Source organism: Heterodontus francisci, chromosome 3 (assembly GCF_036365525.1).
Source record: "Heterodontus francisci isolate sHetFra1 chromosome 3, sHetFra1.hap1, whole genome shotgun sequence".
Lineage (NCBI taxonomy): Eukaryota > Metazoa > Chordata > Chondrichthyes > Heterodontiformes > Heterodontidae > Heterodontus > Heterodontus francisci.
In genome coordinates this window covers 201,594,236-201,610,449 of record NC_090373.1, presented here as the reverse complement: position 1 = coordinate 201,610,449, position 16,214 = coordinate 201,594,236, and the positions used below count along the sequence as shown (strand labels likewise).

Here is a 16,214-nt window from a genome sequence, read left to right as displayed (position 1 = left end):
CTTGCCTGAGCAAGAGTATACTTGCCATAGAGGGCATGTAGCAGAGGTTCACCAGACTTATGTCTGGGATGATGGGATTGTCCTATGAGGAGTGATTGAGGAGACTGGGCCTGTATTCTCTGGAGTTTAGAAGAATGAGAGGCGACCTCAAAGAAACTTACTAAATTCTGAAAGGGATAGACAGGGTAAATGCAGAAAGGACGTTTCCCCTGACTGTGGGGTCTCGAACCAGGGCACACAATCCCAGAATAAAGAGCATGCCACTTAGGAATGAGATGAAGAGGAACTTCTTCACTCAGAGGGTGGTGAATCTTTGGAATTCTCTGTCCCAGAGGGTGGTGGAAGCTCAGTCACTGAGCAAGTTCAAGACAAAGATCGTTAGACTTCTCGTTGCTAATGGCATCAAGGGATATGGGGATAGTGCGGGAGTATACGTTGAGGTAGACAATCAGCCATGATCTCGAATGGCGGAGCAGGCTTGAAAGGCTGAATGGCCTACTCCTGCTCCTATATTCCTAATCTATGGCGAGATCAGGATGGGTGATCATGCAGTCATGAGGCTGCCAGAAGCCGACGTTGCACCCAGGCTTTAGTATGTCAGGGATTCAAGGGAAATGTCTTCAGCATAAGATTAGCATTGGGAAAGGGAGAGTAAAAGCTAGGACTGGAGCGGCACAGGAAATTCCAGAAAGGCCTGGGGAGAACACTTCTGCAACAAAAGCATTATGGTGAAAAGCTGTGCTGTGCCACTACTAAGTTACACCACTGTAAACTTTTATGTAATTTTCTGCTTTCAAACTGAGTTGGGGAGTTCTGCCTGCTGATTCAATTTAAAATAATCCAATGCAATTGATACAATCAAGTACGAAAGGGGTCTAGGGTTCCCTCTCAGCCTTCACCTGGTCTGATCATAACAGGGTTTAATTTTAAATGCACTGTGTTTTTAGCTCCCCCTTGGTGAATCCTTGTTCACTGCTTTCCAATTATAAGGCAAAGAAACCAGCTAGACAGGTTTTCTTAGGTTTAAAGAAAAGAGGTTGAACTTTATATTTGACGATGGTTTTGGTTACTGTTCTGAGAGCTCACTGTAGAATCCTTGATTGTAGGTAGGTCTTGCTTTTCATTCGGGCCCAGTATTCTTCTTAAACCTTGTTCGATGTAGGAGACTTTTCTCACTTGAGGTTCACGTGGCTTCAGTGGGTTTGGAATTCCGTGAGAAAGCAATGGGAGCAGACAGGAGAGGCTGTGGCGAACCAGCCAGGAGAGATCTTTACAGTCCAGGAGCAAACAGTCTCTCTCTCTCAAGCTGTTTGTACAATACAAAAAAACCCAGGTTGCCCAGCAGATTAGTCATGTGACTAGCTGGTTTGACCACTTCTGTTTGTGGTCTGAGCAGTCATCCTGGAATGTGAGCTTCCTCACCTTCAAAGTCTGGTGATCAAAGTCCATTGTGGGTTAAATGTGTCAGGGAATGGTCTGCACAAGCACTGTCTGTTAGTATGTAAATGTTATTTCCAGCCGCGGCTGATCTGTTTAACAAGTCATTTCCTCACTCCAGCAGCAGTTTAAAATCAGTGTTATAGGAACATAGGAAGATAGGAACAGGAGTAGGCCATTCAGCCCCTCGAGCCTGTCCCGCCATTCAATGAGATCATGGCTGATCCGCAGCCTAACTCCGTATACTAGCCTTTTGCCCATATCCCTTAATATCTTTGCTTAACAAAAATCTATCTATCTCAGATTTAAAATTAACAACTGTTCGAGCTTCAACTGCTGTTTGTGGGAGGGAGTTCCAAACCTCGACCACCCTTTGCGTGAAGAAGTGTTTCCTAACATCTCTCCTGAACGGTCTGGTCCTAATTTTTAGACTATGCCCCCTAGTTTTAGAATCTCCAACCAGTGGAAATAGTTTATCTTTATCTAGCCTATCTTTTCCTGTTAATATTTTCAAGACTTCAATCAGATCACCCCTTAACCTTCTAAATTCTAGCGAAAACAGGCCTAATGTATGTAATCTCTACTCGTAACTTAATCCCTGAAGTCCAGGTATCATTCTTGTAAACCTACGTTGCACTCCCTCCAAGGCCAATATATCCTTCCTAAGGTGTGGTGCCCAGAACTGCTCACAGTACTCCAAGTGGGGTCTAACCAGGGTTTTGTACAGCTGCAGCATAACCTCTGTGTCTTTATACTCCAATCCTCTGGATATAAAGGCTAGCACAGGGCGGCACAGTGGCGCAGTGGTTAGCACTGCAGCCTCACAGCTCCAGGGACCCGGGTTCGATTCTGGGTACTGCCTGTGCGGCGTTTGCAATTTCTCCCTGTGTCTGCGTGGGTTTCCTCCGGGTGCTCCGGTTTCCTCCCACATGCCAAAGACTTGCAGGTTGATAGGTTAATTGGCCATTATAAATTGCCCCTAGTATAGGCAGGTGGTAGGGAAATATATAGGGACCGGTGGGGATGTTATTGGAATATGGGATTCGTGTAGGATTAGTATAAATGGGTGGTTGATGGTCGGCACAGACTCGGTGGGCCGAAGGGCCTGTTTCAGTGCTGTATCTCTAAACTAAACTAAACTAAACATTCCATTAGCCATTTTGATTATTTTCTGCACTTGCTCGTGGCATTTTAAAGATCTATGCACCTGAAACCCCAAGTCTCTTTGGACATGCACTGCACTTAACCTCTTCCCATTTAGAAAGTACCCTGCTCTATCCTTTCTTGGTCCAAACTTGATAACCTCACACTTGCCCACATTGAAATCCATCTGCTACAGTTTTGCCCACTCACCTAGTCTGTCAATATCTCTTTGCAATTTTATGCTATCATCTAGACTGCCTACAATGCCGCCTAACTTTGTATCATCAGCAAATTTGGATATATGACTTACTATGCCATCATCCAAGTCATTGATGAATAATGTGAATAATTGAGGCCCCAGCACAGATCCCTGCGGGACACCACTAGTTATATCCTGCCAATCGGAATACTTACCGATTATCCCCACACTCTGTCGCCTACCACTCAGCCAACTTTCTCACCATGTCAATAATTTGCCCTCAGCTCCATGGGCTTCTACCTTAGTTAACAGTCTCTTATGTGGGACTTTATCAAATGCCTTCTGGAAGTCCATATAAATAACATCCATGGACACTCCCCTGTCCACTACCTTAGTCACCTCTTCAAAACGTTCAATGAGATTTGTCAGGCATAGCCTTCCCGTCATGAATCCATGCCAGCTGTCCCTGATTAACTGAAATTTTTCGAGATGTTCAGTCACCCTATCCTTGATTATAGACTGCAGCAACTTGCCCACCACAGATGTCAGGCTAACTGGTCTGTAATTTCCTTGGTTCCTCCTTTCACCCTTCTTAAAAAGTGGAGTGACGTGCAACTTTCCAATCCAGAGGGACCACTCCTGAATCTAGGGAACTCTGAAAGACTATAGTTAGGGCATCTACAATGTGCTCCCCTACTTCCTTTAATACCCTCGGATGGAAACCGTCAGGTCCTGGGGATTTCTCACTCTTTAGTTCCATTAATTTCCTTGTTACTGATGATTTACTTACGTTAATTGTATTCAGTTCTTGTCCCCTATTGGCTATTAATTTTTTCGGGACTTCCGGCAAGTTATCCTCCTTTTCAACTGTAAATACTGAGGTAAAGTTCAACATGTCTGCCATTTCCCCATTATCAATGTCAATATCTCCAGTTTCAGCTTTTAGTGGGCCTACATTGCTTTTGAATTTTTCCCTTTATGAAAGTTTTCCCTTTATGTAACGAAAAAAATTATTCTTATTGATTTTGATGTCCCTTGCAAGTTTCCTTTCATAATCTCTTTTAGTAGCTCTTATAAGCTGCTTTGTGACCCTTTGCTGGTCTTTGTATCGATCCCATTCAGCCAGATCTGTGCTGCGTTTTGCATTTTTGTAAGCCATTTCTTTTTGTTTTATGTTATCCTTAATCTCTTTATTTGTCCATGGCTGTTTTTTCTGTGAAGTGGAGCTTTTTCCTCACAGGGGTATATACTTGCTTTGTATTTTGTTAAATGTTTCTTTAAATATTCTCTACTGTTCTTCAGTTGTTTGACCATTAACAGATCGACCCAGTTTACCGTGGACAGCCTCTGTCTCATCCCGGTAAAGTCAGCCTTACCCAAGTCTAAACTTCTCGTAGCTGATGCGTTCTTTTCACTTTCAAACGCTACCTTGAATTCGATCATGTTGCGATCACTATTTGATAAATGTTCACGTACAGTTAGGTCACTAATTAAATTTGGCTCATTACTCATAACTAAATCTAATATTGCTTGTCCCCTTGTTACATCTAGGACATATTGCTGTAGGAAGGTCATGTTACAGTTGCATAGGACTTTGGTTCGGCCACATTTGGAATACTGCGTGCAGTTCTGGTCGCCACATTACCAAAAGGATGTGGATGCTTTGGAGAGGGTGCAGAGGAGGTTCACCAGGATGTTGCCTGGTATGGAGGGCGCTAGCTATGAAGAGAGGTTGAGTAGATTAGGATTATTTTCATTAGAAAGACGGAGGTTGAGGGGGGACCTGATTGAGGTGTACAAAATCATGAGAGGTATAGACAGGGTGGATAGCAAGAAGCTTTTTCCCAGAGTGGGGGATTCAAATACTAGGGGTCACGAGTTCAAAGTGAGAGGGGAAAAGTTTAGGGGGGATATGCATGGAAAGTTCTTTACGCAGAGGGTGGTGGGTGCCTGGAACGCGTTGCCAGCGGAGGTAGTAGATGCAAACATGATAGCGTCTTTTAAGATGTATCTAGACAGATACATGAATGGGCAGGAAGCAAAGAGATACAGACCCTTAGAAAATAGGCGACATGTTTAGATAGAGGATCTGGATCGGCGCAGGCTTGGAGGGCCGAAGGGCCTGTTCCTGTGCTGTAATTTTCTTTCTTTGAAACTATCCCGGACACATTCCAGAAATTCACTACCTTTCTGACAGGTGCTAGTCTGCCTCTCCTATGTGTAAGTTAAAATCCCCCATTAATACTACTCTGCCTTTGTTACACACTTGCCTAATTTGTAATTTGTGCATGTATACAATCTAACACCTCTAGTTTATTCCTTACACTCCATGCATTTGTACATAGAACTCTTATTTGGGCTATACCCCCTAACCTGTCCCTCAGCACTGATGCTTTATTCGCCTGTTGATTACTTCTCTCTTCTGGTTTAACCAGTATACTTCTTGCAGTTTGGTAACAATCAGCCTCACCACTAACCTGCACTCCTACCTTCTCCTTTAACTTCCTGTTTTTCCATGTAACTGAACCCTCCACACCAGTATTTCGTTTAAAGCCCTATCTACAGCCCTAGTTATAGGATTCGCCAGAACTCTGGTCCCAGCATGATTCAGGTGGAGCCTGTCCCATTGGAACAGCTCCCTCCTTCCCCAGTACTGGTGCCAATGTCCCACGAATTCAAACCCATTTCTCCCACACCAATCTTTGAGCCATGCATTTACCTCTTTAACCTTATTGACCCTTTGCCAATTTGCTCATGGCTCAGGTAGTAATCCGGAGATTATTACCTTTTTGGTTCTGTTTTTTAATTTAGCCCCTAGCTGCTCATATTCCCTCAGCAGAACCTCTAACCTCGCTCTACCTATATCGTTGGTACCAACGTGGACCACGACAACTGGATCTTTCCCCTCCCACTCCAAGTTCCTCTGCAGCCCAGATGAGATATCCCGAACCCTGGCACCAGTTAGGCAACAGAGCCTTGGGGACTCTCGATCCTGGCCACAGAGAACAGTGTCTATGCCCCTAACTATACTATCCTCGATTACGACTACGTTTCTCTTTTCTCCCCCTACCTGAATGGCTCCCTGTACCACGGTGCTGTGGTTAGTTTGCTCATCCTCCCTACAGTCTACATGGGGAGCAAGAATCTCGAACCTGTTGGACAAGGACAATGGCTGAGGCTCCTGCAGCACTACCTCTGGGATCCCTGTACCTGCCTCATTCATAGTCACATCCTCCTGTCCCTGACCACTGGCCAAATTCAAGGTAGTTAATCTGAGGGGTGTGACTGCCTTCTGAAGCACAGCGTCCAGGTAATTCTCCCCCTCCCTGATGCGTCGCAGTGTCCGAAGCTCAGACTCCAGCTCATCAGCTCCGAGCCGGAGTTCCTCGAGTAGCCAACACTTGCTACAGATGTGGTCACTAGGGACCACAATGGGGTCCACCAGCTCCCACATCATGCAGGTACAACACATCGCCTGGCCCTGCATCTCTATTTAATTAGATTTTAATTTTTTTTTAAATTTCCAATTGATCTTTAGTTTTTAATCTGTAAAATATTTCTCCTATTAACCTTTAATTTGAAATTAACTTAGAATAGGTAATTCAAATCAGCAGTTATTTACCAACCAATGAACTGTGATGACACTCCTTGTTTTATTTTTCACTCTGTTTTTACTCCCTTAAATTACCCAAAAATTAGATTTACACTAGGTACCGTGACTCCCCCACCAAAAAAAACACTACCTACTATATTAAAAAGAACTTCAGACCTTTCTATTTACTTTAGTTACGAATCCAGCTATTTCGAGTTATTCTCTAACTGCTTTTACTCACCAACCTTGCAGCTTTCCTGTGATGTCACTGTTGACTTTTTTTACCAAAACTCTGGCGCGCCTGGACTGCTCCCGGAAGATAAGCCGGCTCGCTGAATGAACTCTCGCTCTGTCTCCCGGTTTCGTTATACTCCGGCTCCGCTCTCGCTGTGTCCCGCTCGCTGAATGAACTCTCACTCTGTCTCCCGGTCTCTTTATACTCCGGCTCCGCTCTCGCTGTTTCCAGCTTGCTGAATGAACTCTCACTTTGTCACCCGGTCTCGTTGTGCTCCGGCTCCACTCTCGCTGTGTCCCGCTCGCTGAATGTTCATATGACAAAATGAATATGCCTCATTCTTGGCAGGTGGGGGTCTGCATGACACAATCATCAGGTGACTAATGCCCTATGTGTCAGGAATGACCTTTTCAGGATGGCTTGGTCATTAGGGAAGTAGCATTTCATTGGTGGGATACATGCAGAAGAAGAACTTGCATTTATATAGCATCTGTCATGTTCTCAGGACTTTCAATCAGTGAAGTACTATTGAAGCAAAGTCACTGTTGTAATATAAGAAATGTAGAAGGCAATTTGTGCGCAGCAAGACCCCACAAACATTAACGCGATAATAAGTAGGTAATCTGTTACAGTGATGTTGCTTCAGGGATAAATATTGACCTTGACTCTGGGGAAAACTCCTCTGGTCTTCTTCGAAATAGTGTCAGAGAATCTTTTACATCCACCTGAGAGGACAGTGAAGGACGACATCTCTGACCATGCAACACTTACTCAGTACTACAAGTGAGAATTCATGTCATCTTCTTCCCAGAAAGTTGACTGTCATGGATCTCCACTTCTGTCTGTTTTGTGCTGTCCTTACACATTCCACACAGGTCAACTGCATCCGTCCACAATATCTGTCATCCATTATAGTGGGAGTGTCAAATTGGATTATTTCTGAATCACTCAAGATTTAAAAAAAGATGGGATGGAAGCAAAGTTCAGTTTTCAAAAATAAATAAAGATGACATAATTATTCTGAGATTAGAAAAGGTTACAGAAAGTGATAACAAAATGTGTGATAAAAATAAATCAGGAATAATGAAATAATAAGGGAATATTAAATTGTCTAAACACCAATACAGATGGCATCAACATAAAATAGGGGAATGAAAAACAAAATCGCTGCCACTGTGTGATTGCTCATTTTTCATTATTGCCCCACTACCAGTTTTACCCTCAAATTCAGAATCATGAGGGATTGCAACTACTGCAAATGAAGTTGCACGGAGAGAAAATAACAGGGGAGAAGGAGATGGAGTTTTTACATTGTTCCTAAGACTCCTTTCTGACCAATATATAAGAAGTCTTGGATCCTTATGCCTTGATAAAAGAAAACAATTACAGGGCTATGGGGAAAGAGCAGAGGATTATTTGGCTAACTCAAGCACGGACAAGATGATTTGAATGGCCTTATTATTTTCCTGTACCATTCTAAGATTCTATGATACCAATACCTCACCAAAATACATTGATCCCAGTCCTGAAAATTTCAAATGGCCTGGCATACATAGCTTTTCATGGGGAAAATACCTTTTGTGTGAAAAGTCCTTCCTGATTTCACTGTTAAATGGCCTAGCTCTAATTTTAAGATTGTGCCTATTTGTTCTCGATTTCCCCACCAGAGGAAATAGTTTGTATCTACCTAATGGCTCAATAGAAGTAATGCAACAAGAAACTGATAAAAGAATGTTAACCCTCTAGTTACTGTTGTAGATTAATTGACAGAAATTGATTGCCATGATGAGTCAACAACTCTATTATTGTTGTATCATGTGGGCACCAGAATGGTGAAGTTGGAGCTAGATGGACCTTGGTCTTTTTTTGTTTAGCAATTCTTTTCACAATTCAGTTGTCTAATGTAGCTGCCCGACTATCCATCAATTACATACTTAAAGAATAATTTCCATTTGATCTGGTGTTTAATATTAATAGAGGTCAGCAAATGGACAAATCTTATCCCAACTAGATTTCATTTATTGTTGCTTTATTACTTGTTTACATGCAGGAAGCATATAGTATCCTGAATAAGTATGAAGTGGAAATTTCAAAGGAGGAAGCAGAAGGAGTTGATACCCTTAGGTATTCTTTCAACAAAATGCAAGTTAAAGCTGTGAGTATTTACCTTTCAGTGACACAAGTCAGTAGGATTTAATGCTAAATTGAATAATATTCTGAATGAACATTAGAGTCATAGAGAGATACAGCACTGAAACTGGCCCACCAAGTCTGTGCCGACCAACAACCACCCATTTATACTAATCCTACATTAATCCCATATTCCTTACCACATTCCCACCATTCTCCTACCACGTACCTACACTGGGGCAATTTACAATGGCCAATTTAACTATCAACCTGCAAATCTTCGGCTGTGGGAGGAAACCAGAGCACCCGGCAGAAACCCACGCAGTCACAGGGGCAACTTGCAAACTCCACAGGCAGTACCCAGAACCAAACCCGGGTTGCTGGAGCTATGAGGCTGCGGTGCTAACCACTACGTCACTGTGCCGCAGTGTTATTGTTGCAGTATTATTGTCCATAACCTTTATGATGCAGGTAGAAGAGCGAATACAAGGTTACAGGAAACACCAGTAGAAGTGCAAAGCACTCAGAATAGAAGATCAAACCAAACTTCAAATGATCAGATCACCCTTTTATTCAGTCGAATACCATTTGTCAAAAGAACAGAAACCTTCACAGATTGAAATTCCTCTGTAGGCTACTTATAATACACTGCAGGTCAATACTCATCAGAGGTAGAATCATGTTATGATTTTCTAAGTGCCATGTCACCATGTCCCTAATAATAGATTCTAGCACTTTGCCCACATTTTTTTTATTCATTAATTTTTACCCATCCCTAATTGCCCTTGAGAAGGCTGTCAAGAGCTGCTTTCTTGAACCACTGCAGTCCTTGTGATGCAGATACACCTACTGTGCTGTTAGGTAGAAAGGATTTTGACCCAGTGACAATCCATTTCCAAGCTGGGATGTTGTGTGGCCTGGAAGGGAATTTGCAGGTGGTGATGTTCCCATGAGCCAGTGTGCTCTATTATTCTAGGCAGTAGAGGTCACAGGTTTGGAAAGTGCTGTTGAAGAACCCTTGGCAAGTTGCGACAGTGCATCATGTAGGTGGCAGCCATGGTGTGCCAGGAGTTGAGGGACCTCAAAGGTAATGATCTCAGGTTTACTACCAGTGTCACGTGCTAGTCAGAGTAGAAATAGCAGGATATATTGGATGAATATGTGGCTGAAGAGATGGTGTGAGGGGGAGGGTTTTAGATTCCTGGAACATTGGGACTGGTTCTGGGGGAGGTGGGACCAGTACAAACTGGACTGGTTACACCTGGGCAGGACCGGGACTGATGTTCTGGGGGAGGATTTGCTAGAGTGGTTGGAGAAGGTTTAAACTAAAATGGCAAGGGGATGGGAACCTTTGCAAGGAGTCAGAGGAGTGGGGATCAAAGGCAAGAACAAAAGACAGGAAGGGGAAAAACAAAAGTGATAGGCAGAGAAATCAAGGGCCAGAATCAAACAGGGCCACAGTGAAAAAGGTGGGAAGGGGACAAGTAATGTTCAAAAGACAAGCCTTAAGGCTTTGTGCCTTAACGCGCGGAGCATTCGCAACAAAGCGGATGAATTAATCGCACAAATAGATGTAAATGGGTATGATATAGTTGGGATTGCGGAGACATGGCTGCAAGGTAACCAGGGATGGGAAATGAACAACCAGGGATATTCAGTATTTAGGAGGGACAGAAGAAAAGCAAAAGGTGGTGGAGTTGCATTGCTGGTTAAAGAGGAAATTAATGCAATAGTGAGGAAAGATATTAGCTCTGATGATGTGGAATCTGTATGGGTAGAGCTGAGCAACACTAAGGGGCAAAAAACGTTAGTGGGGGTTGTATGTAGACCCCCAAACTGTAGTGGTGATGTTGGGAATGGCATTAAACAGGAAATTAGAGATGCATGCGATAAAGGGACATCTGTAATTATGGGTGAGTTTAATCTGCAGATAAATTGGGCAAATCAAATTAGTCACAATATTGTAGAGGAGGAATTCTTGGAGTATATACGGGATGGTTTTCTGGACCAATACGTTGAGGAACCAACCAGAGAACAGGCCATCCTAGACTGGGTATTGTGTAATGAGAGAGGAATAATTGACAATCTAGTGGTGCGAGACCCCTTGGGACGAGCGACCACTATATGATAGAATTCTTCATCAAGATGGAGAGTGACGTAGTTGATTCTGAAACAAGGGTCCTGAATCTTAGTAAAGGAAATTACGAAGGTATGAGGCAAGAGTTGGCCATGACAGATTGGAAAAAGTTACTTAACGGGATGACGGTGGATAGGCAATGGCAAACATTTAAAGAGTGCATGGATGAACTGCAACGATTGTTTATCCCTGCCTGGTGCAAAAGTAAAATGGGAAAGGTAGCCAAACCATGGCTTACGAGAGAAATTAGAGATAGCATTAGATCCAAGGAAGAGGCATATAAATTCTCCAGGAAAAACAACAGACCTGAGGATTGGGAGCAGTTTAGAATTCAGCAAAGGAGGACCAAGGGATTGATTGAGAAGGGGAAAATAGAGTACGAGATGCAAGCTTGCGGGGAACATAAAAACTGACTGTAGTTTCTATAGAAATGTGAAGAGAAAAAGATTGGTGAAGACAAATGGAGGTTCCTTACAGTCAGAAACAGGGGAATTTATTATGGGGAATAAAGAAATGGCTGACCAACTAAATGCATACTTTGGTTCTGTCTTCACAAAGGAGGACACAAATATCATACCAGAAATATTGGGGAGCACAGGGTTTAGTGAAAGAGAGGAACTGAAAGAAATCAGTATTCGTAGAGAAATGGTGTTGGGGAAAGTGATGGGATTGAAGGTTGATAAATCCCCAGGGCCTGATGGTATGCATCCCAGAGTACTGAAGGAAGTGGCCCTAGAAATAGTGGTCATCTTCCAAGATTCTCTAGACTCTGGAACAGTCCCTACAGATTGGAGGGTAGCTAATGTAACCCCACTATTTAAAAAGGGAGGTAGAGAGAAAGCAGGGAATTATGGACCAGTCACCCTGACGTCGGTAGTGAGGAAAATTTTAGAGTCCATTGTCAAAGATTTTATAGCAGAGCACTTAGAGAACAGTGGTAGAATCGGGCAGAGTCAGCATGGATTTACGAAAGGGAAAATCATGCTTGACAAATCTAGAATTCTTCGAGGATGTAACTAGTAGAGTTAATGAGGGGGAGCCAGTGGATGTGGTTTATTGGATTTTCAGAAGGTTTTCGACAAAGTCCCACATAACAGATTAGCATGTAAGATTAAAGTACATGGGATTGGGCTAGTGTATTGCGATGGATAGAAAATTGGTTGGCGGACAGGAAACATAGAGTAGGGATAAATGGGTCTTTTTTTCAAATGGCAGGCAGTGACTAGTGGGGTACCGCAGGGATTCATGCTAGGACCTCAGCTATTCACAATATACATTCATGATTTAGATGAGGGAACTAAATGTAATATCTCCAAATTTGCAGATGACACAAAACTGGGTGAGAGGGTGAGTTGTGAGGAGGATGCAGGGAGGCTTCAGGGTGATTTGGACAAGTTGAGTGAGTGGGCTAATGCATAGCAGATGCAGTATAATGTGGATAAATGTGAGGTTATCCACTTTGGTAGCAAAAACAGGAAGGCAGATTATTATCTGAATGGCTTAAACCAAGAGAGGGGAATATGCAGCGAGACCTGGATGCTCTCGTACACCAGTCGCTGAAGGTAAGCATGCAGGCGGTAAAAAAGGCAAATGGTATGTTGGCCTTCATAGCGAGAGCATTCGAGTACAGGAGCAGGGATGTCTTGCTGCACTTATGCAGGGCCTTGGTGAGGCCACACCTGGAATATTGTGTGCTGTTTTGGTCTCCTTATCTGAGGAAGGATGTTCTTGCTATAGAGGGAGTGCAGCGAAGGTTTACCAGACTGATTCCTGGGATGGCAGGACTGACGTATGAGGAGAGATTGAGTCGGTTAGGATTATATTCGCTGGAGTTCAGAAGAGTGAGGGGGATCTCATAGAAACCTATAAAATTCTAACAGGACTTGACAGGGTAGATGCAGGAAGAATGTTCCCGATGGTGGGGGAGTCCAGAACCAGGGGTCATAGTCTAAGGATACGTGGTAAACCTTTCAAGACTGAGATGAGGAGAAATTTCTTCACCCAGAGTGTGGTGAGCCTGTGGAATTTGCTACCACAGAAAGCAGTTGAGGTCAAAACATTGTATGTTTTCATGAAGGAGTTAGATATAGCTCTTGGGTCTAAAGGGATCAGAGGGTATGGGGCAAAAACGGGAACAGTCTACTGAGTTGGATGATCAGCCATGATCATAATGAATGGCGGAGCAGGCTCGAAGGGCCGAATGGCCTATTCCTGCTCCTATTTTATATATTTCTGAATGCTTGAGATGGTGGATGGGATGTCAATCAAGGGTGCTGCTTTGTCCTGGATGGTATAGAGCTTCTTCAGTGCTGTTGGAGCTGCACTCATGTAAGTGGGTGGGGAGGATTCCATCCCACTCCTGACTTGTACCTTGTTGATGATGGACAGGCTTTGGGGAGTCAGGCGGTGAGTTGCTCACCACAGAATTCCCAGCCTCTGACCTGTTCTTGCAGCTACAGTATTTATGCGGCTGTTCCAGTTCAGGTCTGATCAATGGTAACCCCCAGGATGTTGAGAGTGGGGATTTCAGTGATGGTAATGCGCTGAATGCCAAGGGAGATGGTTATTGCCTGGCACCTGTGTGCTTATGTGGCATGACTGTTACTTACCACCTATCAGCCCAAGTCTGAATGTTGTCCAAGTCCTACTGCACGTGGGCAGGTATTGCTGCATTATCTGAGGAGTTGTGAATGGAACTGAACAGTGTGCTATCATCGGCAAACAGCTCACGTCTGACTTTATGATGGAAGGAAGGTCATTGATGCAGCAGCTGAAGATGCCTGGGCCTAGGACAGTGCCCTGAGGAGCACCTGTGCTGAGATGATTCGTGTCCAACAAACACAACCATCTTCTTTTGTGCAAGCAATGACTTCAGCCACTGAAGCACTTTTGTCCTTAGTCCCAATGACTTCATTTTTGCGAGATAGCTTTGATCTTACTGTTTCTGTTCAACTAACTGGCATAGTTTCCCATTTTCTCTCTCCTCTCCTTTCTTGAATAGTTGATCTTCCAATCTACGAGGACTGCTCTAGTATCTAGGACATCTGGAAGATCAAAAGAAGTGCATCCACTATCTCTTTTGCTACCTCTTTTAAACACTAGGATGCAGGCCATCAGGTGCAGGGAATTTGTTGATTTTTAATTCCATTATTTTCTCCAGCAGTATTTCTTTACTAATAATGATATCCTTAAGTTCCTCATTCCCGCTAAACCACTATTTCCAGAATTAGTTTTGTGTCTTCTACTGTGAAGATAGCTATAAAATATTTGTTTAATGTATCAGTCATTACCTAGTTTGCCATTATAATTTGTCCTGTCTGTGCCTCTAATGCGTCCACGTTAACTTTCACTAATCTATTCCTTTCTACATATCTGTAGAAACCTTAACAATCTGTTTTCATGTCTCTTGCTAGTTTACTGTCATATTTTCTCAGTTTCTTACTCATCCACAAAAGGAGATATTAGGTCAAATGACCAAAGGCTTAGTCAAATAGGTAGGTTTTAAGGAGTGTCTTCAAGGAGGAAAATGATGTAGAGAGAAAATTATTGGAAAAATTAACTTAATCACCTTTTATTAAGGTACGGATTAATCAAGTTCAGTCAGCAGAGATTTGTCAAAGGAAATTTGCAGATAATGCAAAAATTAGCTATGTGTTTGATAGTGAGGAAGAAAGCAGGAACATGTCAATGGACTGGTCAAGTCGGCAGAAAAGTGGCAAACGGAATTCAGTCTGGCAAAGTGTTGGGTAATACATTTCGGGAGAGCAAACAAGGCAAGAGAATAAATAATAAGTGGTAAGATACTGAAAAGTATGGATAAATAGAGGGACCTTGGATTGCATGTTCACAGATCTCTGTAGGTCGTGGGACAGGGAGATAAAGTGGTTCAAAAGGAATACAGGATACTTTCCTTTATTAGCTGAGGCATAGAATAGAAGAGCAGGGAGGTTATATGAGAACTGTATAAAATATTAGTTAGGCCACAGCTATCCAGTACTGTATACAGTTCTGGTCACCACATTGCAGAAAAAATGTGATTGTACTCGAGAGCGTACAGAGGAGATTTGCAAGGATGTTTCTAAGACTGGAGAACTTTAGCTATGAGGAAAGATTGGAAAGGCTGGGGTTGTTTTCTTTGGAACAGAGGTGGCTGAGGAGTTATATAAAGGTGTATGAGGTGTATAAAATTATGAGGAGCCTTGATAGAGTAGATAGGAGAGCCCTATTTCTGCTAGCAGTGCGATCGATAACTGGGATCATAGATTTAATGTAATGAGTAGAGGGCTTAGAGAGGAGTTAAGAATTTTTTTTTCCACGGTAGCATGGTGGGGGTCTGAAACTCACTGCCTGAGTAGGGGGTGGAGGCACACAAGTGGGGAGATTGTGACATCAATTAACATCTAATGTTGTTTTGGTGCCTGTCTTAAATGTGTTCAGCTTCACAAAGGATGTCCCACACAAATGGATAACTATGCACCTTTCAGGTGCCATGCCTTTGACTTTCTGTTGTTGTTGCAGAGTTAGTGTACATTCTCTAGGCTGTGTAATTCTTTGAGTCAGAAGGGAGTGGTGCTGGACCTTTGCGTGGAGTGGATTTTGAAGGCCTCTATGCAGAAAAACTTGCTCTCAGTAATAGAGTCGTAGAGTTAGACAGCACAGAAGCAGGCCCTTCGGCCCACTGTGTCCATGCCAGCCATCAGGCCTATCTATTCTACTCCCATTTTCCAGAACTTGGTCCATAGTCTTGTATACTATGGCACTTCAAGTGCTCATCTAGATACTTCTTAAATGTTCCTCTGTTCTAATGTTCCGATCAGAGATATTAGAATTTATCCGAACAATGTCAGAAAGCAGAAATTAAGAACCTAAACGGTATTTATCGCAGTCATAACTTGCAACAGCTGTTCTCTGCTTGAGTCAGTAGGTTGCAAGTTCACATGCTGACAACACCTCCAAAAATATATTGACTGATAATTTTGTTGCTGCTTGTGTGAACTTGCGATGAGCAATGTGGCTACTGTAATTGCACTTCAAAGTAATCCATTGTAAGTGAGGCTTTGAGATGTTTTTGAGATCTGAAACTGTATCTGTCTTTCTTCCTTTTTTTCTTAACTTTTAATATTACGTGTTAGAATTACCCAATGCAATGGGTTAGTGCATGTTTGTGGGTTGTAGTCTTGGGTGGCAGCATGACAGGTAGATGGAGCAGAGGCAGTAAAGAGGGGAAGCTGTATGTAGAGGGAAGACGAGGAGGGCTCTCAACAGAAGGCCATTCCCACCAAGGGTCATCAGAGAGCATTTCTCTTGCCTCCACCTCAGCCAGGAGCAGTATCTGAGGCAA

At 43.1% G+C, this 16,214-nt stretch overlaps 1 protein-coding gene across 1 annotated transcript in view; it reads left to right on the top strand.

Moving 5' to 3' along the window:
• LOC137367179 (dynein axonemal heavy chain 8-like) overlaps positions 1-16,214 on the top strand; it is a 2,062,041-nt gene that overhangs the window by 776,125 nt on the left and 1,269,702 nt on the right. The window contains exon 55 of the mRNA XM_068028615.1: positions 8,657-8,761. Within this exon, the coding sequence (XP_067884716.1) occupies positions 8,657-8,761 (105 nt within the window). The remainder of the gene's footprint in view (positions 1-8,656; positions 8,762-16,214) is intronic.